This window comes from Acanthochromis polyacanthus, chromosome 4 (assembly GCF_021347895.1).
Source record: "Acanthochromis polyacanthus isolate Apoly-LR-REF ecotype Palm Island chromosome 4, KAUST_Apoly_ChrSc, whole genome shotgun sequence".
In the NCBI taxonomy this organism is placed as follows: domain Eukaryota; kingdom Metazoa; phylum Chordata; class Actinopteri; family Pomacentridae; genus Acanthochromis; species Acanthochromis polyacanthus.
Window position 1 is genome coordinate 34442754 of NC_067116.1, and position 26139 is coordinate 34468892.

Below are 26139 nucleotides of genomic sequence, written 5' to 3' on the forward strand. Positions count from 1 at the left end.
TTTCTCTGGAGCCAACTCCATGGATTTTAGGGATGCTGGTTAAAGTTTGTGAACCAATGTTGGTTCACAAACAAGAACACAGAATGTGTCTGACCAAAAGCCTCTAAAGACTCACTACAGCCAAGATAAAGACACAACTCAGCTGCACCAAATCCACTAATCAATGCACACATTAGCACCATGTGCTAACTGTGGCTAAAGAACCCCATTCACCAAGACAACTATTCAGAACAAAGCCCTAAAACACACCAAGAAACACATTAAAGAGGATTTTACTGCTGGAAGCTGCAATCCAACACCTAAAGAACAAACTAAAGCAACAGAGCCAAACCTGGTTCAGTGAAGAGAAGCAGAGGAAATGTTTGACTGCAGACATAAAGCAGGAAGACACTGAGCTGCTCAGGTGTTCCTGATAACACCAAGCAGCCACCTGGACAGCCAATAGGAACACAGCTTACTGGAAGTCCAGAGGGCTGGCTTAGTGAAGGAAATTTAGTTAGATAGATAGATAGATAAAACCTTTATTAATCCCACAGCGGGGAAATTTAGTTTAAAGTTGAAGCAGAAAGTTAACAAAGAAAGTTGAAAACCACCTTCTGATACTGCCCCTTCTTCTGCTCCAGCCAGTATTTCAAATCTCCATACAACATCTCTCTGTGAGATTCATATATTGTTTTCCTGTCTAAGTTGCCCATAAGTCTGGGACTTCTTTTAGCATCAGATTGCTCTGGGGTTGAATTTGCAAGGAGTCAGTACTTATCAAAGTGGCAGGTGTTTGACATCTATACCATTTGTAGTTGATTTTCCATACAGAAAAGAGTTTTATGTCAAATGATTTGTACGTCTTAAATCCTAGCCAGACCCAAAAAGCATCCAGAAGCTTTTACTTGAAATCCTTAGATAGCTCTTTAGATCTTGGCATGATGACAAAACACACTTGAGGTGGAGCGATCTAATGTTATGAATTTTAAAGTGACATAAATGTAAAAGTGTAGTATTCAGTGAGACTGTTTTGCTCCCACGTCGGCAGCTGCACAAAATTTGTAAATTTTTGGCCATAACTCAGAGCTTAATTTTCACTTGCATAATAGTATATTAAAAATTAAGCGGTGACGTTTTATATTCAAAAGGTCAAAGGTTAAATCTGCTAAGTGATGAGGTTGTAATTCTAGTAGATTTAAATTATGAACACCACAGTTTTGTCAACTGTTTGATTACATCACCTTTACTGCTTTTTCTGTGCCAACAATTTTCACCATGGGATGCACTAAATTTTTGACGTGGCAGTTGTTTCATGTTCACCATCTTCAGTGTGTTGACACGGTAACATGGAGAGAAGAGAATGTAGTTAGCTGTGCAGGTGTTTGACCACAAACTAAAGTTTAGATGAAATTCTAAATTTGATTTGATTCTGTTGTGTGGAACTTCAGCAAGACGCTGATGTTCTTACAAGTCATCCTGAGTGGCACAAGATTGTCTGTCCCAACTTCCACTGATATCCATCTATTAGTTGTTTAGCAATTTCACTCAAAACCACAATGTCAACCTTATAGTGATCAGGGCAAGACCAAAGTCTGCAGGATTGACCCTCAGGGTACTTAAACACCCAATATTTGTTGTGAAGCTTTAATCTGGATCAAAGTGTTGGAACAGCTGACTTTGCAATTCCTACACCAGAATCACCAGGGGGCTAACAATTAACAGAGGATGGTTTTTGTCTAAAACTGCTGTATTCAGGGTTCATCCTTCCACTAACATGCTGTAGCTGTAAAGGAATAAAGACCAAACATTTCTCCAAGTCAGTTGATAGTCATTTTATTGAACAGAAGAAAAAACTCAAAGTGTGTGTTAGACTGTGGTTCGTCATGTTAAAGCATCGAAGCTCATCACTAATAAAGTGCACTTTCAGTTAACCACCAAGCAAGACTCGTCTCCTGCTTCCCTCAGCTCAGTCGCCTGCTGCAGGACTCTGAGCTCTCCCCAGCAGAACACCATCACAGTTAGATACATGGGACCGAGTGCAACGACTGAGCGTCTCAGTGAGGGCGAGTGCATAAGTGTTAATGGAAGCTCAGCGCGTTAAAGAGTCTCTTTCTTCTCAGACTGCCACCGTTTCCTACTCTGGCTCAGCTCAACCCCAGTCATAGCAGTGAAGTGACAGGCGGTGGCTTCTGCACAGTTTGGACTGATCATGTAGTAGTGATTGTAAAACAGCACAGTATTTCTTCATTAATGGTCGGCATTAAGCTAAAACCTTTGCCATGAGTGTCTTTACATTTTTAAGAGCTTCACTTTAAAAAAATATCTTCATATTTCCAGAAGTGTTTTTTTTCTACATAATATATATGTACAGTTGTATCTTTACAAAGAAAATAATGTTCTGTTAAAGACTGTTGCAAGGTCAGTATAGACTCCAGTTTGGCACGTATTCCTCGTGACTTCATCCAGTAACAGACTAACATGGAAGCGAAAACAAAAGCAAGTGCACTCTAGATCCCGACTATTTTCACTTTGCATCCTGCCTCTCCTGTACAGAAACAGACACTAAACTAACAAATTAATCCTACTGCTACCTCTTATTTATAATGAGATGTGTTTGAAACGGTAATTTCCTCTGATGTGCAGCAAACAGGAATGTCGTTCACAGGAAAACTATTTGTTTGATGTTGCACTATTCTACAGGGCACGTCCCAAAAGCCCCCTCTGGGGATTACATCTACAGTACAAGGGGCAGTGTGTTAATTAACACTGAATTTCAACTATGGGGTTTTAGAATTCCAGTGTGCTACATATGACACACACAATTTATCAGAGACAAAACAAGAGGAAATCTGCTCAGCTGCAGTTCAACACAGGAATAGAAATAAAAGGACAATGCTGTGTAGAGTTTCAAAAAAAAGATGGATGAAAGAAGGTACTTGCCAACATCCCAGCAGGTAGAGTGCATTTCCTGTGGCGACAGGGGAGCTTTTACTTTGATATCACAAACACACAGCACTGGGAAGAGATCAGCCTTAAAAAAAAAACACATCTACTACTAACAATTAAATGGATTCTAATCTCACATGGAAAGTCCACATTTCACCTCTTATTGCACTATTTTCACGTCATTCAAAGCATCAGGCAGGTTTGGGTTGTGTCTCCATCCTCATCTTAATCTTGAATCCTTCTTTTTCCACAAGTAAATTACAAAAATTAAACTTTCAATGCCTATTTTTTATAGATATCCTATCAAGTTGTGTATAACTTACACTGTGTCCTTTATAATAGGAGCTCAAACAGCCAGTCTTAGCTCTTCAAAGAGCATCTTACGCACACCTTCATTATCTACCAGTCAGCATTACAAACAACAGTGATAAATACGTTAAGTTCAATAAATACAGGGGGCGGGGGGTTAATCTGAAGATGAAGATTCAGCTGAGGAATTTCTTTTTCAGGTGTAGTGTTAAGAGTATGTGGCTCAGTTGGATTTAAGTACTGGTTCACATCTGGTCAGACATCTGTCACAGAAAAGAGACCGAACAAATAACTTAGACTGTTTACGGTTTGAAGTTTAGGTAGTTTTACGCTTGTGAGTTCTCCCTTATTATACTGAACAAAAATATAAAGGCAGCATGTAATACTGAATTAAATTCTATCCATTCTGTCTAACATAAGGGAATAAGTATTTGTTGTTCTAACACATGAGAAGTTTGTACCATATTGGAAATATAATGAGCAGATGGAGAGTGGGCTTATAGACCAGAAATTACAAGTTAGAAAGCTATCCATCCACCATTTGCATCATGCAGTGTCACAGTGAGTTCAAGAAGTTGTTGATGCTACTTGTGGAGTGTTGTCCACTCTTACTGAAGGGCTTGGTGAAGTTGGTGGACATTTTAGGGAACTGGGTCTCATTGTCAGACACGCCATCCAGAGAATCATACAGATGTTTGACAGATGATATCTCTGGAAAGTCTGCAGGCTGTGACAAAATTGGAACATTTGAATCTGCTAGAAATGCATAGCGTGTGTTGAATAAACAGGATAACCATGTTATGCGCTGATTGCCATCAATGAAACGCTGATGTGTTCTTCATCCATTCCATATCCCTGCCACTCTCCATACAAAGCTGACATTCGTAAAGCCTTCCCCCGTACAAAGCCGAACCTGACATCTGCTGTCTGCTCTGTACATCTGATTCTTCAGTGAAAACAGCCTTCCTTCATCGGACATTCAGCCGTCAGATCAAGGTCTTAGTGTGGACAACAAGCTCGCAAACCAGCTTCCCTCAGGCAGTTAATTCATTCATCATTCTATAGCCAAGCGCTACCAATTGTGCAAATGGACGAGTCAGATGTGACAGTCCTGGGCTTGGATGGTGGTGTGAAGTCTGCCGTTAGACTGTCTGTTGTACCGTGCCATCTGCAACGATTTCTTAGATGCCAAAAAGTAAAGTTGTGGACATTCAAGTGCTGGGATACTGACATGCCAGCATCCAACATACCAACAACCTGTTCTCTTCTTTCTCTTCTCATCTGGGTGTTATGTTATTTGAGTAAAGCTGCATTTTAAGGTGCCCTTTTATAGTCAAAGGAGTGTCTGTTCATTATCAATTAAAGTCACGCCTGCCTCATAGTTGAGAATTTGTCACGGCTCAAAAACTGTCTGTGCCCAAGTAGCTAAATGCAACCATTTCCAACTGTAACTAATTTTAATAATCTAACTGTAACAACAGAAATGTGATATTTGACTTTCTTCTCTAAGGCCATGTACATGCTGCATTTAGATTTTTGTTTAGTGTATATTGCTTCAGAACCATTAAAAATGCATGAAATGTCTCTATTATGCAGTGTTTGTCTCATTCGCTTCTCATGCATCCACCAGGGACATTAACACACCAAAGGACTGGACAGTGATGGGGAAAATAGCCCTAATGAAAGGAATAATGATTGGGTGGCACATCATGGAAGTAGACCTTATATACATATAAATGATATAGTACAATTAACGACAGCTGTCTGTATGTGCACCAGACCCTTCACCTCTGCAGGCTTCTCCTAGTAGCAACACCAAGCTTGTGCTCGATGGGACGCTTATTTTTTTATTATTTGTTTCCGTCAAGCCGTTGAGCATTTTTGCTTTTGCTTTAAAGTGCAGTCCAGATGCAGGTGACTAAAAGACAAGAATCAAATTACAGAGAGAGAGAGACAGAATGAGAGAGAGATGAAGCACAGGTAAAGCCCAGAGGGAGAAACTGGGACAGAGGATTGGCACAAACGTCAGAGAGGTCTGACTCGGAGGAGGGAGGGAGCAGGAGTCTGTTAGGCTTTAGGTAAAAAAAAAAAAGCAAAACAAAAAAAAAAAAGAAAAAGAAGAGATTTCTTCCTATTCAGTCTCCTCCTGTGTCACAGATCCAGCTCCAGTGTCACTCCCTCGACTGGTAAAAGAGGATGTATCCCGACTCAGAGTTCTTGGAGATGTCTGAGGTAAGGCCGTAAAACTCCTCGATGGCCTGGGCATCAATTTTCTGCACAACAAAGGATGACACAGGCTTTACTGGTAATACAAACAATAGCACATATCCAAACAGATGAGTCAAAGAACATTAAGCAGGCAAAGAGTGACGCACCTCCACAATGTCATCATCAAACAGCAGCCAGAAACCATGACTCTTCACTATAGTGATGTAATGCCCTCGATTCGGTCCACTGAGGAAAAAAAACAGACAAACAGTAACTCCAGTGTACAGATCCTGCAAACCAAACCCTCACATTTTACTGCCTCTGTCTAAGCTTCCTGTCATTTGTACTAAATTCATCCAAACACAACTGGCCACACGTTTACTTAGTGTCATTAAACAAGAACTAAAACTGATTTTGAGGCCACGTTTGTATTTAATAACTGCGACAAGTCATGGAGTAACTCAGTTTTTAATAAAAACAAGAGAACTAGGACAATCTTATACCTGAAACCAAGCCAAGCTGCTCGGTTACAATGTAAGCTTTAAGCAATAGTTTGACCACTTGGAGATTTTTCTTTTTTGCACTATGCTTTTTCAAAACTAGAGAAATAATATGCAGATTTGTAAGCTGTAGTGATGTTGACCCAGGGGTTGCTTTTACTTCCAGATAAAGCCAGGCTCAGAGTCTCCAGAGGGATGTACTAAAAAGCAAGATCGACATGGCCAGGCTTTCTTTTTTTGTTAGCCGGCTCTAAAAAAACCTAAAAGCCCAATCAGAGTGTTTATCAACTTGGTAACCACATTTTTCATGAGGGTCTGTGTGTCCTCCCAGAAATAAGATTGTTCGATGCATAATTAGCTTCATTTTTTTCCACTTTCTGCATACAATGGACCAATATGTGCTGCCTAGTTCAGTCAAGAGGAACAGGTTGATATAATGGAGAGCTATGAAGATTTTAAAAATGTATTACAGCGTAAAGCTACTTTTGCTGCAGAAAACTGGTAATGGTTTATTCTTAATTATATGTATTTTTCAACTTGGTACACTTTCAAAGCAGTCACTCATTTCAGCACTTCTTACAAACTGTCAATTTACCTGTCAGCGGTTAGCTGTGCACATAGACTGTATATATAGTGGACGTAGCATCTGGCTCCAGAATTGAAGCAAAATTGGAAGTGTCAAAAACTTGCAATATCACGCCGCCCGCTCGGCCTGGCTCCAAAAAGCTTTTGCTCCATAGACCCCAATTCATTTTTGGAGAAAATAAAATTTGATAGACTGATGTTCTACAGCTCAGGATTTTTTCCCCGTTAGTTTTCATGGTCAAAATGAGAGATCAGGTGGCCGATCTTAAAATAAATCAATACTGAATTTTAAATAAATCGTTAAAGTTGGCGGAGCCAGGGGGCGTGGCCATACTTGATAGACAGCAACAGAAGCCTCTGCGGCAAAACGTGGGCGGGATAAGAGAGTTCTCAGCCAATCCTGCCCCTAGTTGCTCTCCGGTCCAGTCTGTTTGATGACGCTTTTTACGTCACTGGCTCCAAAAAATCCAAAACGGCGACCAGGAAGTAGCAAAATCCGGGCTTCATTTTCTCACCGTTGAAACCAACGGTGATGTCACAGTTAGTTTACGCCTGGCTGTGCAGCATCGTTACCATGGTGATCTAGCCAGGTTAAAAGACAGCCACCTTAATGACACTGAGACTCTGGCTTTAGGCGCAACATACCTCGCCAACCCATTAAACTTGCTTTGTAGTCAAGCCCTCAGTCTTTCTGAGAAGCTGAGCAGCAGCTGGCTACTGTTCATATGTAACATTAAAATTGACAGCCACAGACTGATCCCAAATCCTCTCAAAAATCATCACAGGTTAAGAGAGGTGGGTCTGTGGCTACCATCGAGAACAAGCAGCAGTTTTCACAGTTCAAGTAGGCGCATCAAACGCCCCAATTGAGTCTGCTTGTTTACTTCAGCATTCGTGTGGTTGTGAATCATAACGTAGTCCCCCAGAGTTGGACCAACATTCTGCTGTAATGTCCTGAGGGAGAACATTCAGTACAAATGACCTGAACTGTGGTACAGGCATGTCTCCAGCTGTGCTGTGTGCTTGGTCACAGCGTGGAGCGAACACCAAATTTTTTTTAGTCACGAAAACAACACTGTCGCACACGACTCACTCATTTAGCTCCCTGTGACTTCTTCCACGTTCCCCAAATGAGATTCAAGCTGAAGGTTTGTCATTTTGACACACTAGGGATGGTGGTTAAAAGTAAATCAGGTAAGGGATTTGATTTTTACAGATATAGTCTCTCAACTCTTTGCTCACACCTTGTATTCTAAGCTGCTCATGAGTATACTGTACCTCCCACAGTGAACCACAACCGCCACGAGGTCATACATGCGATCCAGATTGACTGCATCCCCAGACGTGTTGAACAGACGCAGTTCTAGGGGGAAAACCACTCGGTAGGACAGCTTGGTGTAGCGATGGAGCTGCTCCATGTACTTAAACCTCTTGAGATGCAGCGCCAGGATCATAGGAAGTTTCTTGACACGCATCCTGCAGAGAAGCACACATGCTTTGAGAAGTACGTTTCTGCACAATGTTACATCAACGCTGTGTTAAACTTTGCGCTTTACTGACCGTTTCTGTGCTTCCTGTTTGCTGCAGCATGTCTCACAGTAGTATTTGTATTCACTGCACAAAGTCTCTGTGTTACTGAAGTCCCTGGAAGACAAAGCATACCACAGCAGGCCTAATTCGTCTCGGACCAAATGGGAATATGTCGGCTTCTTTGGCGGTGACTGGATGCAGAATAAATCGATACTACCTGAGACAGTGTGTTATTGATGTGTTCTGCTCCACATCCACAGAAAGATCCAGAAAATCCTCATCTTTGCTGCTCACCTGTCAGACAGAGGGAGAGACAGCGATGTAACTCAGCTGTCATTTTCTTTGAGTCAGTGAGGGTAAGGCTGCTGTGCTGTGACAGAACAACCACCCACCCACACCTGTACGCACTCAGCCAGGCTTTGAAATGCATATTTGACTGAGCAGCTTTTGTCTCTGCACAGCGTAGCACCTTGGTGTTTGTAGGGGTTGTTCAGGGCAACCTTTCCCACTTCTCGCCCTCAAAACTGTGAGGACAAAGCCTCTGGCGGCCCTGACGTAAAGTGGGTGGGCAGAACCCGCCAGGTGTTCTCGCCGCATCTGATTGTGCTTTTTTATTTTTTGCATCTCTCAGCATCTTTGCAAAAAGCTAATCCCCTTTTCAGACTTATTCAGGAGAGATCACTTTCCAGGGTTGCACAGGGACAGACAGCACAAACTACCTGTGTGGACAACTCAAAATGCAGCTCACCGTTTCACAGTTGAGGCAGCGCGTCTCATTGGTCAGTGTGCCTTGGAAGATATCATGAACCCATGTGGGCTCCGTCTTGTTCTCCGTGTCAGCCTCCGTGGGGACGGCGGTGCCGTTGTTCTTGAGGCGACCATTCTGCTTTTCCTGCTTCTTCTCCTCTTGCAGGATATCGGCCACCGTGTTCAGCAGGTAGTTGAGGAATTCATGGGCATCTTGTTGCATGTAGTTGTCGAACAGATCTGAAGGGAGAGACAAAGATAAAGAAGAAAATTTAAAGAGGAACTGTAGTGAACAGACAATTCTGACCTCAGCATTTAGTGGCAGTTTATTTGTCCATTCTGAATGCAATATTTAGATGTTTGTGTGACACTTGGTCTAAAGAAACACTTGATTTAAATTTCTGTAGCAGTTTTGAGATACTAGGTCATGCATAGGAATAAATGGCCTGGATCACAGCTTTCCACTGAGGCAAAATTCTGCAATTTGGAAATTATTCTTTCTCATGCTAAGACTGTGAGCAATACAATTTTTTTTTATTTTTATCTTTAAACCTGTTAAGCTGTATGTCAGTGATCTCACTGAATTAAACTGTGCTGCTACAGTGGTACAAACTGCATTCATTGCAATGCCATGGGAAGCTACATCTATTCAGTTGATAATGCAGTAAATATGTTTCTATACTTGATCCTGATTTGCTGAGTCTGTTTTACACTGCTGGTACTGCAGCCAATAGAACACATATTCAAAAACTGATCAGTCTGCTGGTATTATTACAGAAATATAAAATCATTCATATCAATTTCACTTTGATTTGACCAAAAACTTCAGTGATTTCCACGTATCCCTCAGGTTTAGACGGTGTCTGCCCTAAATATATTTTCTGAGCATCATGTTTAAATGCATGACGTTTAACAGCTATAATGTGCTGTTGTCACATTACAAATAAGCAGCTGTATTGAATAAATATATTACAGATTTCTACTAACATTCTTCTCTTCCATCATTTGCATGAGCCACGTTTTTAAACTGTAATTCAACGAAGAAGAGTCCCTTAAATGCCCCTTTTTGTGTGAATGTGTGCCTGAAGAAGAAAACCTGGGTCACTAAAGAAAGTTGTCATGAAACTGGTTATCTCTGAGGTTTAGGTTTTGTTAAACCAGCTAAAACAAAACTTGATTTACAGTACACCACTCAGGAACAAAGAGTTAACTAACTCCAATAAGCCCTTTGTGCATTTAGTGGTTAATCTGCCGTTCTGCACGTTTTTGGAGTCATTCGAACCAGCAGGTAGCCACAACAAATCATTTTCATTTCAGACTGACTGTGGAGTAAGAAATATCAATATTTAAGAAGATTACTCTGTAACTCTTTTAAGCTTCATGCCAATCAATAGCTCTTCATTCTCAGTCTTTTAAAAATCTCCTCTTTGTGATGCATGTCTCACATTAGCAGATGCATTTTATTAATATCACACTCCAAGTGTTTGGTAGCTCTAATGTACATCTCTAATTCTATTTCATTGATCGGACTCCGGGTTTGCTGACTCCTGGCTCCAGAGCTTTATTGTTGATGTCATTAGTGACAGGGATCACAAACCTCTCTAGAGCCTATTCTGTGCATGAAGTATAAATGAGGGCGGTTTTATGGGAAAAGTAAACACATCAATGCCAAAATGCACTGTTGCTGTTCATGAGGCATGTGGAGGCTCAACACGTTACTAATGCACCTTTTGTTGGTTTTTCTTTCAGTTTGTCACATGCCAGAGATCCAGCAGGCTTTGTTGATGATACAAACACAATCCTGTTTTGACAGATCTGTATGTAAAAAGTGAAAACTGAGAAGTGCATGACGGGGGAATGAGTGGGGATGGGGTGGGGAGGCACAGAGGGGAAAAAAAACAAGTCCAGAGATGAGGCAGCTGACCAAAGCCGGGTCCCAACAGAGATCGCATTGTTCATTCGCATAAAGAGCTTCCTCAATATGGACAGCAGAGAACAGTCAGCCTTTCTGTCAGCTCTACTCTGAATGACCTTACCACCAACATGCACCTGCCCTTCACCTCTAATATTCAGATTGCATTAAAGCCAAACACCGCTGCTATCACACAACATGAATCCGTGTAAATGCATGTGAAAGGACGTGCATGATGGCTTTGGTGGAAACAACAAAGCTTGATTATGGCGCAATCTGTGTCTGACACCAAACAACACAGGTGACGAGACCAAATTTAACTCATTTCAATAAAGTTAATTATGTGACCAATAAGTGATTAACTATATTCTCCCAGTAAACCAGCATGCCAGAACCCTGGGACTGGTGAGCATGAAAGGAATTCAGCAGTATTCATTTCTTTTGCTGCGTTCACACAATCTCAGCAAATGATCTTGAAAACATATTCCACAAAAACTACCTGCAAAGCTTCAATCAGACGGCGTGCTCTCACCGTTTTCCTTCCGTAGCCGGGAGATGAACTTCTTGGGCGGGATGACGCCCACTTTCTTCTTCTGCGTGGCGATGGAGTGGAAGAGGTCGGCCAGGCATGTGAGCAGGTTCTCCTTCTTCTTCTGCTGGGCTTTGTAGGCCAGAACGTTCTCCCGGAAAGGCCGGCAGAAGTAGAGAGCCTGGAGCACTGAGTTACAGTAGCATGTGTTTCCAAACTGACGGTGGGAAGCAACAGCGAAGAAGACAAAAGAAACCTTCTTAAAACAGGAACTCAAATATAAATATATTTTTGAAACTCTTTGAAAATGACTTCCTATTCCAATATCATCTGCAATATTTCATGATCATATAAAATAATACTTCACTACCTGAGAATCATTGCCAGCATTACACCTTACTTTTCTATTTGAGTCTTTTTTTAAGCTTATTTATTTTTATTTTCAGTAATGAATCATATTTTTCTATTAGCAATGCATTTATTGTCATGTTGTGCAATTTTATTTTATGAGCAATATCTGGCTTAAGAATTTCCTTCAGGATTAATCAAGTTTTATCTGATTTTACATGCTTTTTTTAAGTTAAATTCAGATGGAAAAGTGTTTCTACTTTTTTCACAAAGTGTCACATCATTGAGGAATCTCTGTCCTGATGTTCAGTAGTAGGTAGTTGTGAGTCTGAGCGGCTGTAATTTAGAAAGTTGGTCTTCTTTTGCTAATTACTTTTGCATTTCGGAGTGTTTTTGTTTTGGTACATATTGTGCTGGTGAAGAGACAGGATTTCACTGCTGCTTCTGGAACAGAAATGTGGACATAAGTTAGACAGGAGGATTGTATTCATAGAGATATGAGTTCCGGATGGGTTTCAGCCAGGAAATATGACACTGATAGTAGTTTGGTATTACTTATTGCTTATGTCACGACCGGGTTGGTTGTTTTAAATAAAACTCTGTTACAAAGTGCTTCAGATGTTTCTGTAAAACATAGTCTCTGCTTCATTTTCCTACACATGAATTTATTATTGTTGCCAAACTTCGGTTTGCACAGCTGTTTCAGGTCCATCAGCAGCAGCTTTTGGCACTGGGGGGAGGAATGATCACAGATTCATTCGTGCTGACTAAATACAATCCAGAAGAGGTATGTTTAGTTTATAGTGCATTATGTAACAGATAGTTTATAGTCCAACTCTGCACATATGTGTGTATAAACAGTACACCTATCTGCATGTTGATAAAAATGGGAAATTACTATTCTCTGACATATTTGTTAATTACTTTTGGTTGCCATCTCTGCTTTTCTTTGCTGAAAAAACATAAATAAGTGATTTTACTTATTGAATTTGCCAACAGTTAAACATGACATAATGTTAAGTTTAGAGCAGTTACTCTAAAAATGTGCTTCACAAATTTTACATGCCTTGTTGATATTTTTCCTAAAAAACTTTCCACTTGCAGCAGAACTATAAGCTAAAAAGGTTTAATAATAAAGGGAACAAATATCTGCTGTTTAAAACATGTTGGAAACCTCTACTTGTATGAAAAGCTGGACAGTGGCCTGTAAGTCATCTTTAATGTCTGCAAAATTCTAAATTTGTCAACTCCCTTAGAAACAGAGTAGGTTTATGGTAAACACGCAAAATATGACTGATAGCAGACATCAATAGCAGACATCGTGTTGAGTATCAATATTCCAGTTATGATCAGTTGTGTTAAATCCTGTAGGGATTGACCAATATGGGAATTCTTTTCCAACATTTGGAGCCGATGTACATTTCACGTAATGTTTTAACAGCATGTGATGTCAGAGAACCTGTCATTTATAACTAGGCTTCTTCATTAATAATGGTGATTATAACTGATTATGTAAAATAGAAATGGGAGGGATTGAATTAGGATGCTCTCCTCTGTTTATGTGGGATCGACTCAGATTCAGTTTGTCTCCTGCAGTTACGTCTGCTGTTCTTCTCCATTTTCTTAATATTTCACCATTCTATCATTTTTATTATCATTAGGGTCCATATCTTAAGACAATATTTACTCCACCAAGGGAAGCAGCAGAGTTATGTGACGATCAGCATACGTTTGTCCTTCTGTGAGTCTGTCTGTGCACAACATTACTCAAAAATGGACAACCAAATTCAGATGAAATTTTCAGGGAAGGTCAGAAATGACACAAGGACCAAGTGATTAGATTTTGGCAGTGATGCGACTTATAGTCTGGATCCAGGGATTTGTTAAAGACTTCTATATCATTGTGAGATAGCAGCACGGCGTCACAGTAACTATGACGACAAGTGGAAGCTACATCACCCGCCTGCTGACGATCACGTGATTGTGATCCTACTGCAAACTGACCGCTAATTGGGACTGATCCGTCGGAAATCATACAAGGAACGACTGATTAAATTGTAGGGGTGTTTCCGAGTCCCATTAATAACTGCTGCCCGCTACATATTTAGGTCACACAATTCGGTATCCATACATAAAGTACACATCCATAACAGATTCCTGTGTTCAGCAAAAGGTCATTTTGTTTGTGGGTACGTCTACTATATATTAAATGGCCACATTCTATGTTGCCATAATTTATAATCAGCAATACCTAATAAAATAAAAAAAAAATGCTGCATTTCTACAAAAATATGCTGCCCATGTGACAATGTCATGTGGAGAAATAAAGCCTTGGCAGAGTACGGCGCTCTCTGAGTGCTTTTTTTGTTAATCATTGTTTCCCAGACTCAGTTTCAGGGTCATCTGTGGCTTCCTTCTAACTTAGCTGCTAGCCGTTAGTGTAGTCTTAGTCACTAGTAGCTAATTTCCTAGTTTGTGGCAACAGCTTGCGTTTCTTGTTCAGTTTTCACAGTCTCTGCTTGAGAGACATTTCTGAGACCACACAGCGACGACGGAGAGAGGCGGCTGTATCAGACATGAAGTAGCACATTTTATTTATCAATAATCGGTCAATAAAAATAATGATACCGATAATCGGAAAAATGTTAAATATCGGCCATGGTAATTGGCCAGGTCAATAATCGGAGGATAGCTGTTATTCATCCTTCTATTTGTCTGTTCCTGGTGGACTCATAATTATAGAGCTGCGGTACTTCATACGTGTATGAATCTACATGTCAACTGCTTTAGTTTCAAAAATAGTGTTACGATCAGTATTTCTCCTTGGTAAACTGAAACTAGCTTGACTTCTGTCCCTTTTGTGACATAGTACAGGCTTTTTAAAGCAGATGTAATCAAATCTTGTTCCAAAAACTACTCCAGATGTTACTGTAGTGCTCAAATTTATTTTTAAAAATTGCAGTTTCCTACACACAAATTTACTAGTGTTGCCAAACTGCAAACTGCTTTTTGAATTATCTGATAAAAAACATTCCAATATCCTCTATTTTTTTCCCTCCATTTGGTAAACACGGTATCTCAGCTTCTGAGCAGCATGTGTGTTTATGTGAATGCCATATTAAGGAAACAGAACATCCTCCGATGGGCCAACACCACACTCACAAACAACATCTTCAGCAGCAGGGCATGACTCACTGCGGCTCGATGGCACTTTGTTTTGAAAAAGGACACCGGTGTTGTTTGGCAGTGACCTCTGTTAATGTATGAGAGGATTTGGTGGTACTCACATTGACCAATCCAAAGTAGTGTTCATTGATTGGGAATTGCTCCGGGCCGATGTCTTTCTCCAGAGCAGAGGCATTGGTGCCCTGAAAGAACAAAACATGCATTCATCACCATGTAACAGTTTGCTCATTTGTGGCTATATAGAGTTAGAAAAAAAGCCTAATTTGTTTGTCTAGTCTATGCATATGTACTCAAATGAATATGGAAATGATAAACAGTCAAAGAGCACCAACAGGCTGCTGGAGCTCAAAGTAAAATGAAAAGCCTCTTTCTGATACAGTGTAACTGATAAAAAATGATCCTTCCTGTCAAATTATAAAGTCTCAGTTTCTCAAATTGCACAAAATAGAGCTCATCTTGATTCCCACGGCTGTCACAACTAAAAAAGAGGGGAAAAAAGGATAAACTCTCCTGTCAAATTAGAAAATGGAGATGGTCTAAATAGGTAGATGTGTATCAAAAGTCAGGAGCATTTTGTGCTTGATTGCTGAGACGGAGCACTTATCTCTTGTCGGAGCCTTTTCACTCCAAAATGAACTGCAGCTTTGTTGAGTGAGCACCGGAGACAATTTAGTTTGGGGAAGGCTTCGACTTTTAATGACCGTCATTTCTCTCAGACAGTGAATAACCCTTTGTGCGATTTGCCACTTCCAGTCTGAGACGCAGCGGCACATATGCAGCACCGTGGGCCGTACACACACGTTTTTATCGCAAACGTGGTGAACATGCACCATAAGTGGACACATCCATCAAAATCTACACAAAACTGTTGCAAGACAGAGATGGAATATCCATGCAACTCTGCTGACACCTGACGTCACATTTTGACACATGAGCTCCTCATTAAAGGCTGTAAAATAGAAGCACTGTTACGTTAAGGAGGAAAAACACTGAAAACAATGCTGATCAGTATGAACTGAAGTTAGTGGAGCAGAAAAAGCTGACATCTAAACACTGTCATCGCTTTCTTTGTCTTATAATTATTAGTCTGCAGTTGGAACTTTGCAGTTTCACCAACACAAAAGTTTGGACACATCTTCTCATTCAGTGCTATTTACTTATTTCTGTTTTTTTCAACATTGTAGATTAAAACTGAAGATTAACACTTTTTTGTTTGCAACATAATTCGAATATTCGGATACATATGGACGTCACCGGGCGGAAAGAATGTGCAGCGTTACTGCCTTCCCTCCGCCTTCGGCCCACATCGGCTCATCTCGTCCTGTGATCACATAAACATATACACATATGTCTATAACATATACACATATGTCTATGTGATCACCCCCCCCCCCCCCCGCCCCCATACGAAAATATTCGGAGCTCGTCTCTTCCATGCGCCTTCGGCCCATTTTGGCTCATCCCGCCGTGTTCTTCGGCTCATTTCGGCTCCTCCATTCTTGTTTGTAAACACCACTCGAATGGCCGGGTGGCTGCCGACTCTGACGTCATGCTTCACTTCGTTGCATAAACACAAGACAAGATGCTGAAGACCGGTGTTTGAGAATTCTTCAGTTTAACTAAAGACTAAACGAGGGCAAAATGTGGACCCGGGAGACCACACGAACGGATCCGATTATTCGGCCGTCTCCGCCGCCGCTGCTGCGCCGCCGCACGAACCACACAAACGGATCCAAATATTTGGGCCGCCCCCGCCGCCGCCCCCCCCGGTCGGACGTTACGGGGCGGAACGAATATCCGGATATTCGACTTTAATAGGGCCTGAATATTCGGAGGCCAGAAACCACTATTCGGGCCAGCCCTAGCTAATATATTACGGACTACAAACAAGAGTGTGTTGGTTCCTTGAATATGCAAAAAGGAGACACCTTTAAGATTATATTTTATTTGCCTCCTACAGACATACACACATCACCTGCAAGCAACTACGTATTATTGTAACTGTTGATTGTCGTGATTAACTGATTAGTTGTTAGGACTGTAAAGTGTGAAAAAAATTGAAACAAATATCAAATCAGTGTTTCCCAAAGCCCACGATGACTGTCTTGTTTTGTCCACAACACAAATACATTTAGTTACTTGTCATAAAGGAGGAGAGAAACAAGAAAACGCTCAAATTTAAGAAGTAGGAATCAGAAAATTTTGACTGGAAATGATGAACTAATGATCAAAATAGTAGCAGATTATTCTTACAGTTGACAATTAACTAACTATTCAGCTACTGATGTAGCCGTATTATCTGATAAAATGAGCTATTGAAGGTTTTATTGTTGTTTTGTGTGACGCAGTGCTATCAGCTGACAGGAGAAAAGCATATTTTTCAGTCGTCTGTCTCTGATAACTGTTGGATTTTCAACAGTTGGTAGAATCAATTTACAAACATCGTCTTATGCTGTGGGACACTATATAAACCATCTGTCATGACTTCTAAACAATATGACTAATTGATAACAGATACTGAACCAACACAGCAAAAACATAAAACATCAGGGAAAGTAACAGAACAACACATAACATGATTTGTTTTTTTCATAACATATAAAAAATAAGTATATTTTGACAGCAATAAGAAGCAGTGAATGATGATGATACTAAGATCAGCTCCTTTTCGTCACAGACGTTCTTTCTGCAGGGATACAGTGGCTCATCTGTAAGTGGTGCTCATCTACATGCTACAGGAAATACAGCTTCTATTAAAACGCTGTCATTCTGAAAGGGTCGGTGATATAAAATGGGGAATAAAATCATATTTTATGATAAAGCAACAATGCAATAAGACACCAGCTGTCACTGATGTGTCCTTTCATTTACAGGAGAGACACTGTAAAACCTAATAATCAGAGGCAGAGCAAGTGGACTAAAAGTCTGGACACCAAACACAACCAACAGTTCAGCCATTTGAGGGTCACACATGTTCTCATAGAAGTGGAGTTACAACCAGAAACTGATACTTCTCTGGCAGGCTTGTTGCAGAATTTTACTCTCCGGCTGTTCCCAGAGATTTTAACGGCACAACCAGCCTCCATCCAGCCACGTACAAGCAAGTACTTCTAACCAACCAGTGATATTGTTGCAACTCAAACACTTCATATCATTGAGACTGAAAAGTATAGAACAGTATGAAGTACATCTGTTTTATAAATGAAGACTTAGAGTCTTTGTTAGCATGTTTTTATTAGCTATGGATATAGCTGACTCTCCTGTTCTGACTCTTAAATAGAGCAAAGATGAAACTTTCTTTGAACAGCTCTGGAAACAAGTGGCACAAACTGCTGAACAACACAAGACTGACCCAGAACCAGCAGCCAAGAAAGAAACAAAAGGCTGGATGGACACAGTGTGACATCTCAACAGAATAAGGGCACTTTAGACATAAAAGTCTTGTATGATCTTACTGACCGTACTCACTCTGAGGTTTTGTAAATTGTGGTCGTCTAATGAGCTTTATTGAGATTTTAATCAATCGAGTTAGATGTTTATTATACTCTGTATGAGTTCTCAGGGACTTCTACATGTCAGTCTTACCTTCATAAGCAACTGAGAAATCTGAATGAGCAAAAAAAACAAACAGACTATTTGTGACTGTGGAAAGACATTGTGCCACTTCAGTCGAAGGCCAAGGTCATCTGATGCTGGCCAGAACCGCAGGAACTTTAACACGTTGTGCTCTTCGCCAGGTTATCATCAGTCCTAAAAGTTGTAAAGCACTACATTGCATGATTCAAAGAGAGATTACGCCTTGCATCACACAAAATAAATCCACAACAAAGCCGTCTATAGCTGTCAGGAACTGCAGCCAGCAGAGCCCAAGGGAACACCTAGCTTGTGTGGAAAACATTTGGTGACAGGCATGATGTGGTTTTTCCAGCCAGGAATAAAGCTGAATAGTTAGTCCTTAGACCCGACTTCTTTGTACCTGCTGAAACATTCACATTTGATGAATTAATATGACTTTTAATCATCACCAGACTCTAGCGATGGTTAGTTGGTGTGATCACCTTCCTAGGCTTTAGGGAGGCTGCTGCATCCAGTTTGCTTTGATGAAACTTCTTGGAATCATTATCTAGTGTGTCAGTGTAATTACTAGGCATTCTAGACAGCCACAAAAAAGTGAAAACATCAAATATCCTATGTCAAGTAGATAGAGTGTGACCTATTGACAGAGGTCAGTTTGACTTGTGTACATGTGGTTTAGTTTTCACTGAGACTGCTTCCTTGACCTCCATGTGAGTCAAACTCTCAGCCTGAACTCCTCCGCAAAAACTGTCCACTGCTGATGATAACCAATGTTCACTCAAACTACCCAGCGAGAGGGAAATGTTCCACAACATTGGCCAACATTACCTGCAAGTTCTACTAAAGTCTTAATGAAACCAGAGAATGTTTGAAGGATGACTCTCATTTGAAACAACCTAACAAAGACTAACATTTTACATGGAACACTTAGAGGATGTTTGGAGAATGCTGTCAGATTATGTTACGAATGAAAGACTTCAAAACAAAATAATGTTACTGAAGCCTCAGATGACGTTCCTGTAATGTGATATATTAACAATGGTAGAACATTTTGCCTGTAACACTCTGAAGACGTTGTTGAGGTAACACACTAAAGAACATTCTTGCATAAAACATTCCCACAGTGTTGTATGACAACAAAGGAAGGGTGTTATAATGCAACATTTGGAAAATGTTTCAGGAAGAATGTCTTTACAGAACTTTAGGAACATCCTGGTAGCTGGGGAAAAAAAGTTCCTGCTGAAAACATCACTAGAAATGTGCAGAACTTGATCTGAAATGTCAGCTGGGTGATCTGCATCAATACACCTGCAGCACTCACCATTCACAGTGTGCACCATCCTGCAGAGATACAGTGCATCAGTCCTCACAGGACACTGACACTGCGGGCCTTTGACTTTAGTATCCAGTCTAAATAAAGCGGAAGGCCGCCGGCATTAGGCAGAGCCGTTTAAGTCTGTTCTTACCCACTCTTCCCTGCCCCTGAACGCACCGTAAACACAGATTAGTGCGGATCCCTGCTCTCTGCTGCCAGCATGCAAGCAGCCCTCTGCAGCAGCACCACATTATGCAATCACAACAAGCTGTCACAGGCTTCATTCACCTGTCAGTCACCGCTGACGGCTCTACAAATTGCACACAGAGTCGGTCTGTCCGGACTGCAACACACAAAGTGAAAGCCGGCGCAGTAATGTCAAGGCTCGGGCCTGCAGGAGCCCAGAGAGCCGCTGAGGTGGATGGAAGTGGTGGCTGTGATAAAGAGGCTGCAGGTGGGAGGCGACTGAACCATCACCACACCAGGTTCAACACAACAACACGAGCAGCGGCTTTACTCACCATATTACAAATGGAGGCGATGTTTCTGACAGTCATTTAGTTTACAGTGTCCCCCTCACCGCCATCTTTATAAAATAAACAGAGCAGGGCGACGCTGAGAAATGAAGTTGATTCGCAGCCGCGGCTGGAGGCCAGACTGCAACCCCAAGCGTCAGAAAGCGGGCGGAGAGACGCGGAGCACCATGCAGCCAGCACGGAGCCGAGGGTCGGGGGCTGCGCTCACAGTCGACACGGCTTCATCCTCACACGCACACCGAGAACACCGCCGCCGGGAACCGTCGGTGCATGAGGGAGCGGTGGACGGACGAAGTTACGGGCAGCAGGTTGTTAGCAACGGTCGGGAAACAAGCCTGCTGTGTGAGGAAGCGCAGTAGCCCCGCCCATCTCCGGAAATATCCGGTGGCGATTGGCTCAGATTCACCCGTGTTTGATCGACAGGACAGGAAGGCCAATCATAGAGCTGTACGGGAAAGTTTAACTGAACTGCAACCAATCAGCGGCTGATATGGGAAGCAATGACTTTAGGGAGTTGTGGTTTATTTGTATTATGTATTTAAAGGGATGTGTCTGGTTTAGCAATACTAAAGCTTGCTGTACTACAAAGTTTCGATATTTATTACAAAAATATTCAAAGATATTCATTGTTAAACATTTGAATAAACTGATTAATGTAGTCCATAAAGTAGATGTTTTGTAGGTTAGAGATTAATTTCCTCTTAGAAATAAGACAATACTGAAAAGATTCAAAATTGCCGCCTCTCCTCTGAAGAACACAATGACTTGTATTTATAATCATTGCTGATGAATAAAATACATTTTCCCCTTGTGGTAGCAGCTCCAAGGCTGGCCTTCCTTTTTCAATCAAATGTTCCTTCGACATTGACACATTTAAGCTGACTATTTTAGTACTTAAAATGTATTTGTTTATTTTAGAATTTTGATCTTAGGGGTTGTTATACTGCATTGCCTTGTTAATTTGTACTCTTTTATTTATTTTATTTTGCAACTCAATTTTACAAATCCTCTTTTTTAAACCATTTTTTATTGCTACCTACCTAATATGACATGTATAACATTTTGGTCAAGTCAGGTTGTTTTAGAAATGTCTTGTAATAATACTTGATTTGTGAGTCAAAACAGCTTTTATTGTGGATCTAAAGTCCACATAAATTCAGTTCATAATGGTATGAAACACAAACCAACAGCTGAAGCTGAAATTAGTAGCATTTCTGTTCAATAAATACCCTTTTAAAAGCCTAATCCATTTCTCTTTGCATTAATAATAGACTTAATAAAGAACTTAATAGTCAATAAACACATGTCCAAAAGAAAATAATCAGTTTTATTAAACTCCCTCTCCGGTTGATTAAACTCATAAGAAATTCCATAGACACACTCAGGACTAAAATAAGTTTCAGAATAAATAATTAAAAATTGATGTAGGAAAGTATATATAGACTCAAGCTCCAAACACCCTGGATCCTAAACTTCCTATAAATAACTATGTCACATCTTTCAGTGAACCCTCCCTGACTATGAAACACGCACATCTTTGAAACCTGTAGCGCAGGACTTTAGTCTCCTTTGTCTGGCGGAGTAAAGCACTGTCGATGTGTACTTTACCATCAGTCACTTTCATTTTTAGACAGCGATCCTTCCTCTGAACGTACGGCTCCTTTGTTATCTGGAGCATCAGATGCTTTTCTCTGGTCTCAGGTCTTCTTTTAGCTTTTTCTGCCATCGGGTCCACCGTACTTGTAGCTTCTGTGGGATTCATCCATCACACCACTTGCTCCTTTATTCATCTCTGATAAAACAATCATTACATGTAAAATGTATCATTTCCCATGCACTTGTGCAATTACCATACAACTTAAGTTTAAAATTTTATTATACTCCAAAATAAAGACAGATTTATGTGGTGCAGATAGGAATAACTGATATGAATGTGATGGGTGTTCATTTACATGTTAAAGTCCTGTACTGTAGCTTTAAGTTTCCAGTTATGCTGGATTTCTAAGACATCAAGACAGCCCTGATGAAATTCTACCAATGATGTTTTGAGACTTTGTGTCTCTTATCTGATGTCAAAAGCTTTTGTACAAAAAGACAGAAAAAGATCCTGCAGAGAGCCCCTTTAATGCTTAGAGACAAGCCTTTATTCTCTGACAGCTCAATGTTGGGCAGTGGTCACCATTTGTTATTCATTTAATTTGCAGGTATTCTGCACTCTAACCACCAATTAGCTGACCATCAGGAAAAGGAGGGGCGTTCGAACGTGAGTGTCCTCTCTGCAGGGCTCTGCAGGAGGCTCCAGGCCCTCGGGACGCTTTCATTCACCACCAGCTTTGTTTGTGCTTTCACAACACTGCCCCGGCAATTATCTCCTTAACATTCAAATGTGAACAAAAAGAAAGGAAAACAACAAATAATTATGATGGACATACTTCAAAAGGAACGGGAAGAGAGAGAGGAATAAAAGTATTCACAGAAAAACAAATAAGAGAATAATGGGGTTGGCAGTTTGAGCCGTGGAGGATGGAGAGCCTCATTGTCGATGGGATGTTTTGTATGCACCCCGCGGTTATGGAGAAAGTTGCTGACTGATGTGTTCTCATGGTTTATTTATGCGTACTTTTGATGGGCAGGGAAACAATTGCACATGTGGAAGCTTGTGGGTTCTTGATGTAGAACATTCCCAGACTTGCTTTCTATTTCAGTCCAGTGAGTATTATTAGGTCTGAGGGGCTCCATGGATACAGATGGCCTTTTCCCTGACTCGTACTGTTTTTACTGTCATTATCACTGCTCTTTGTGCACTCATTGATAGGCATGAGGGCAGGACAGTACAGTGTGCTCACTGTTCAAGCATTTACAGTAAAGCCAAAATAGGCATGGAAGCAGCTTGATGAGATCAAATCATGTGTTGATGTGTTGACTTGAGGCTTCAGATGAACAGAAAAGGTGGCTGAGTTTCTCATTTTTGAAAGGATCTGACAGGATTTCTGTTTACACAAGACATCTTTTCTCCATTTAGCATGTGAAACTCAGAGGACGCTCTCTGCTCGCCTCGTTTGAAACAAAAGAGTGAGGCTGAATGTTTGGATTTTCATCTGGTTGCACGTGTACTGCTCACAGGCAAACACACACAAAAAAAATCTTGAGCTCAGAACATTTCCAGTGAACGAGGCTGGCGTCTCCACTAAAAGCACTGATGACCTTCCTCTCGCTCAGCTGGTACAAAGAGAGGCAAATGAATTATGCATCATTTCCGCGCCACTGAGAAAATAATCCCTCCAGTTTAGACTGCGTGATTCACGGGCAGCCTGGTGACATTTGGCACAGCCTCCTGAAACTTCAAGGTTAGGAGCAGTTTCTTAAGACTGTTGTACTTGCAGAAGAGGAGTTCTTTCCCACCAGATCAGAGCTGGTGTGTTCCCGTGACTCAGTGTATGTTGTGAATACAAGATGAGTCACACATTTGCTCACGTTTAGTATTTCCAAATGCTCAAAGTTCCTGTGACATTTTAAATAGATTGGATTCCAACAAAAGAGTCAATGAAACTCATAAAAATAAACATAAAATAGTGGCATTCCTACATTCTCCGCATTGAAATCTCCCACCTGACCCTTCTTTTTTCCACCTTGAGAGACGTTTTCCTCCATATTATCTTGTATAAAGACATATTAATGGTTAATATATCTGTTAACAATAGTCTCGTTAACTTTAATATACCACAGTAATACACAGTGTTTTTTTTTCATTCAAACACTAAAACATGGCATTATTTAAGCAATAAAATGGAGAAAAAAAAGGATTTTATTTTGAAAGGGTATGACCATAACAGGGAATACTGACCCCTCAGCTCTGTCCAAATTAACACAGGACACCATACTTTTGTAAACTATCACCCATTACTCTTTATTGATTAAGGAGGACCCTGGATATCTCCCTGTACCACAAGCCCTGAAAAACAAGTCACATAATTTACTTACATAACAATAAACTAACAATTACCGTCCCAGCGCTCTGTGCATTAATCAGAAGGGTGCGTGGGTGAACAAATAGCATAGATGTCCACGTCATTTAGATGTCAAGCACAGCAGCAACAGGCCCATATTTACTCTCCTGAAAGATGCTGATGGTGATCTGATACAGAAGCCAGATGCTCTTCCGCTTTTTCTTTTACTTTCTGCAGGTTTCGTATTATGAGTCAGAGCTCGAAACAAAGCAGGTTATGGCATCTTTCTGCAGCTGGAGGGGATTTCAACAGGAAAGGCAGGCTATGGTGTTTGCCTGTTTGTACCTTCGAAGTCCGGATCTTATGTCACATCTCAAAAGCCTCGGGAAGCCTTTGTTTAATTTACTATCTTATGAGGCTTCTCAGCACAAATTATTCATGTCGGGAAGAGGGACAAAGATGTATTGGGTGGCAGTGACTTTCTTTAGAAATATAATAGGTTTGTGAATTGAGGTCATTAAAGCAGAATTAGCAAATAGAAAACACTTTGTCATTGTGCAGCATTGGGATCGTTTACTTAAGTAGAATCACAAAACCTCAGTAAAAGTCCTGCTTTCAGAAATTTCAAGTATATTATCAGCAAAATGAAATTAAAAAAACAAACAAACAAACCCGAAAGTAAATATTGTTCAGAAAATGTCCCCTGTCAGTGTTTTACTATTATATATGATGTATTTTTATGTATGTTACATTTTACTGTTGTATATGTCTAAGATATAGACCCATTTACTGTAGGTAAATAAAGAGGGCTGCGCGGGCACCCTGGCAACGGAAGTATGGCGGCTAGCAGTGGCTTGTCAAGCCATGCGGGTGCATTATCAGTAAAAGATTGCGAAAAATACTTTAAAAAGATCACTTTAACAAATGGCAAGAGGCTCCCAGATCCCTGTACACTTACCGAACGGGACTATGACGTTAGTAAGTGGCCCAATATTCAGTGGCCTGATATTTATTTGTATTTAGTTGAAAAATCTAGAGTGTGCACTAGAGAGAAGCTGCGAGCATACACATCTATGGAGGTCTATGATTACGCAATTCGTGGACAGTTACAGGTGAGATACAAGGACACTGACACAGAGTTTTGTGTTTTGATGTCTGAAATCCTACCCAGCCAAAGGCAAGGGCAGAAGACTACGATGTATGAGGCATGGGTGATCATCAACAAAGAACTACATGCACACAGCAAACTGTACCTTTATGGCGGCGATTCCAGCCGCTTTATTATTTATGTCCCCCTGTCATAACAGCCGACAGGGCTTTTATTAGGGGCTCTAATCGTGTGGGAAGCGACAGCTCGTCAGTATATTTTGCACTTATTTCACTTTATTTGCCACAACAGAGCACACGCGTGCATTGTTGACGGTATCCTCCGTCCAATCCGCTGGCTTGATAGCCTGGAGCCACAGCCGCCTTCGGTTGCTCTGAAACGGCTGAGAGCCCATTGGCATGCGGTAGAACTTATGTCCCTCTTGAGTATTTCGGTTCGTACAACCAAAAACACAACAGCCTGACATTATGATGCCGACAGTTCAGCGTTAGCTTTTAGTTTTGCTACTCCGTGTGGTGCGAACAATGCCAGGTAAATGATATGAAGCGGTACTTCCGTTGACTTGATGCGCACGCAGCTTGTTGATGACGTAGGCTCTGATGGGGTCTATAGCTCATTTGAACTACTTTACATCATACTGAGTAGTTTAATCTACAGCAATGCGTCACATTCGCTCATTTCTCTTCGCATGAGCTCAGAAACCACAGCCTTGTTTTCAGCTCTGAGGAGGTGCATTACTCAGTTAATCCAAGACGGTTTATTTAATGGTTTATTTATAATAATAAATCCAGCAGTTTTCTCAGACCGTAAAGGAACACTTAATCCTTCAGTTTACCACATGGAAACATGTAGCTTTCACCGGTCAGGAATATATG

At 40.9% G+C, this 26139-nt stretch overlaps 1 protein-coding gene across 1 annotated transcript; it reads right to left on the bottom strand.

The window, feature by feature from the left end:
* Positions 1 to 1799: 1799 nt before the first annotated feature.
* usp46 (ubiquitin specific peptidase 46) lies at positions 1800 to 20565 on the bottom strand. The gene is made up of 9 exons (XM_022203037.2): positions 20195 to 20565; positions 14884 to 14964; positions 11252 to 11465; positions 8809 to 9047; positions 8278 to 8354; positions 8091 to 8174; positions 7809 to 8006; positions 5613 to 5691; positions 1800 to 5510 (listed from the first exon to the last, which is right to left on the bottom strand). The coding sequence occupies exons 1-9, from the start codon at positions 20228 to 20230 to the stop codon at positions 5409 to 5411; spliced, it is 1110 nt and encodes a 369-aa protein (XP_022058729.1). The 5' UTR covers positions 20231 to 20565; the 3' UTR covers positions 1800 to 5408.
* Positions 20566 to 26139: the final 5574 nt, after the last annotated feature.

Excerpts from the sequence above, each read along its gene's own strand:
- usp46 (XM_022203037.2), bottom strand. The coding sequence starts at position 20,230 with ATGACTGTCAGAAACATCGCCTCCATTTGTAATATG. Across the intron at positions 9,048-11,251 it reads CCGGCTACGGAAGGAAAACG|ATCTGTTCGACAACTACATG; the intron begins GTGAGAGCACGC and ends CTCTCCCTTCAG. Across the intron at positions 8,175-8,277 it reads TCAATAACACACTGTCTCAG|GGACTTCAGTAACACAGAGA; the intron begins GTAGTATCGATT and ends TTTGTCTTCCAG.